The 2,502-nt window shown below is 35.1% G+C and overlaps 1 protein-coding gene across 1 annotated transcript in view; it reads right to left on the minus strand.

Moving 5' to 3' along the window:
• Positions 1-2,502, minus strand: part of COL21A1 (collagen, type XXI, alpha 1) — a 110,056-nt gene that overhangs the window by 91,872 nt on the left and 15,682 nt on the right. The window contains exons 5-6 of the mRNA XM_008575266.1: positions 2,013-2,186; positions 816-893 (exon numbers count right to left, since the gene is read on the minus strand). Coding sequence (XP_008573488.1) covers positions 816-893; positions 2,013-2,186 — 252 coding nt within the window. The remainder of the gene's footprint in view (positions 1-815; positions 894-2,012; positions 2,187-2,502) is intronic.

The raw sequence follows: 2,502 nt of genomic DNA on the forward strand, positions 1-2,502 counted from the left end.
TACTATATCTCCACCAGCAACATTACACATTTTTTGCCCAGGGAAAAGCGGGATTTATCACACACACACACACACACACACACACACACACACACACACACACACACAATCAGATGCTGTAACATTTTAGTTTATAATCTTTTTCCTCCTAACACACTAATGAATGGAGTTAAATAAATAGCAATGCTGCTTATATCCTAGAACTATAAGAAAATCATACTTGGGTAACAACAGCAAAAAGAAAATTTATCTATTCATTACGGTTTGAGAAAAAGTTCTGGTGAACAGGAAAATTAATTATTTCCTACTCTTCAGAACTGTGCTGTTTGAGATGTTCTGTCCACAGATTTAATTAAGTATAGAAATGTATTTCACACACTGTATTTGCACAAATCTCCCACATTTTTCTGGAGCAGGTCCAGTCCTGCTTCACCTGAGCATGAGAACAGTCACAAACAGAGATGATGTGAGAAAAAAACATTTCTTTGTAGTCTTTCGTTCACACTTGCACAGTGACACATTAAAATTTTGTTTCAATCATGAACCTGAAAACCTGTTTTGCTCCATGTAACAGTGAGAAAAAAACATTTCTTTGTAGTCTTTCGTTCACACTTGCGCAGTGACACATTAAAATTTTGTTTCAATCATGAACCTGAAAACCTGTTTTGCTCCATGTAACTTTATTTCCATCAGAAATAAAAAACAAAATTAACTCTATATGTTAAATTAAGACTCACACATTATCTGCTTTTTATTTATTGATTTGAAAGTACTAAAGCAACACTTGGGAAAAAAAAATAATCCATCCTACTTACAAATCCAGGAATCTCACAAGCCGTCTCCCGGTTGTTCTGTTCTGGGTCACAGTAGATTCGCAACTTTTGGACATCAAACTAGGAACATAAACCCAATAGAGTTGAAGTCGAAGCACAAGTTAATTGTTTTATAAAAGAAACAGCCACTACAGTTGATAAGTGTGTAAGGCATGGATCAGAGCATTTAGCTAAAACACAATTTGCATATCTAACATATATGACAAAGATGTGATGCACGTAGCTCCTAAGGAAAAATTCTCTAGAACCAAGAGCAAATTTCTGATTTCCTTTGAAACCCAGGGAAGCTTTTCAGTATCCCTGTATTAAGAGCTAGTCTAGAGAGCATTTCCTAGGACACTTAAAAGCTTTCCCAGGTTTGTGCTTATCCTAAATCTCTACATTTCTAATTGTATAGAGCAGGCTCAAGAAACCATCGTTGGTTTCTGAGATTTCGTTTCTGGCATGGAGTGTTTTGTGATGAGTAAGCCCAGCACCTGTTACTGTTTAAATATTTACTAGAATTTGACATACAGCATTGATACATAGTGACGTGTGTAAGCACACACTTGAATGTGCCAGAGTCTGCCCTTAATAGAAACACTGCTTCTGAAATAGAGGATTTATAGCGGGAGAAACATAGCTTTTCAAATAAAAGATTTTTTCTAAAAATAGCTTTTATATACACACTTCTCAACCTAAACACAGGTATCCCGGCATATAGAGATATCAAAAAAGTCAAAACAAAACCTTTTTAGGTATGAGCTTAACATACCACAATCAGTTTTTAATTAATGATTTTGTTGGTGAAGGTCTTTGATATGTATGAATCTAATTTTACCCTCACAGCTGCAAAGAGATTTTTTATAGACCCCACTTATAACTCCAACCATATTCTTTTCCAAATTCATTGTTTAAACTATGTTTCTCCTGGGAAACATGAAATTAATGTTTCCTAGAAATGTGCAATTCTACTCTGAACCCAGGTGAATATTTTTATAAGTATTCTTATAAAATAAAGTCCAATTTTGCATTTTCATACATATGCACACCCACATGTAATTTCACTAATGAAGTGAGTACATTTTGATTTAGTTTTTAAGGGAATCCATAATTAACTTAAATGTGGTAAATACTATTACAAAGGAAAGTAAAAGTTTCATTTATACAATGCAAAAACCAAAACATTATTTAATCTACCTGAACAGTTTCTTCTTTCCCGGAATATTTTCCAATTTGGGTTTGCCCGCTGATGAAAATCCCTAGAACTGGATGTAGGGGCTTGCTTTCAATTTGTTGATCATCGATATACAGAGTGACACCTTGCTCCGTCACTAAGAGACGAATCTGATGCCAGCCTTCATCAAATAATGTCTATAGGAAGAAAGTGTGGAAGATTCATAAACAAAACCCTTCACCATCTTTTATTTTCTTTGTTCCTACTCCCTTGCTCCCAACCATTGCTGAGAAAATTCACACCACACAGACTGGCTGTATTATTTACTAATTCATCCTGACCCAAGCTGGGCCTCATATTCTACCCACATATTTTTTTTTCATTAATCCCTACTTTAGTTCCTATTACAGATCCCAAAGTAGTTCTGTCAATTTACTGAAACAACTCCCTCAAAGTCACAATGAGTTCCTAATCTCTGAATCCAAATGCTTCTCGCATTCCTCACCCTATCTA

This window comes from Galeopterus variegatus, unplaced genomic scaffold, assembly GCF_000696425.1.
Source record: "Galeopterus variegatus unplaced genomic scaffold, G_variegatus-3.0.2 Scaffold1164, whole genome shotgun sequence".
In the NCBI taxonomy this organism is placed as follows: domain Eukaryota; kingdom Metazoa; phylum Chordata; class Mammalia; order Dermoptera; family Cynocephalidae; genus Galeopterus; species Galeopterus variegatus.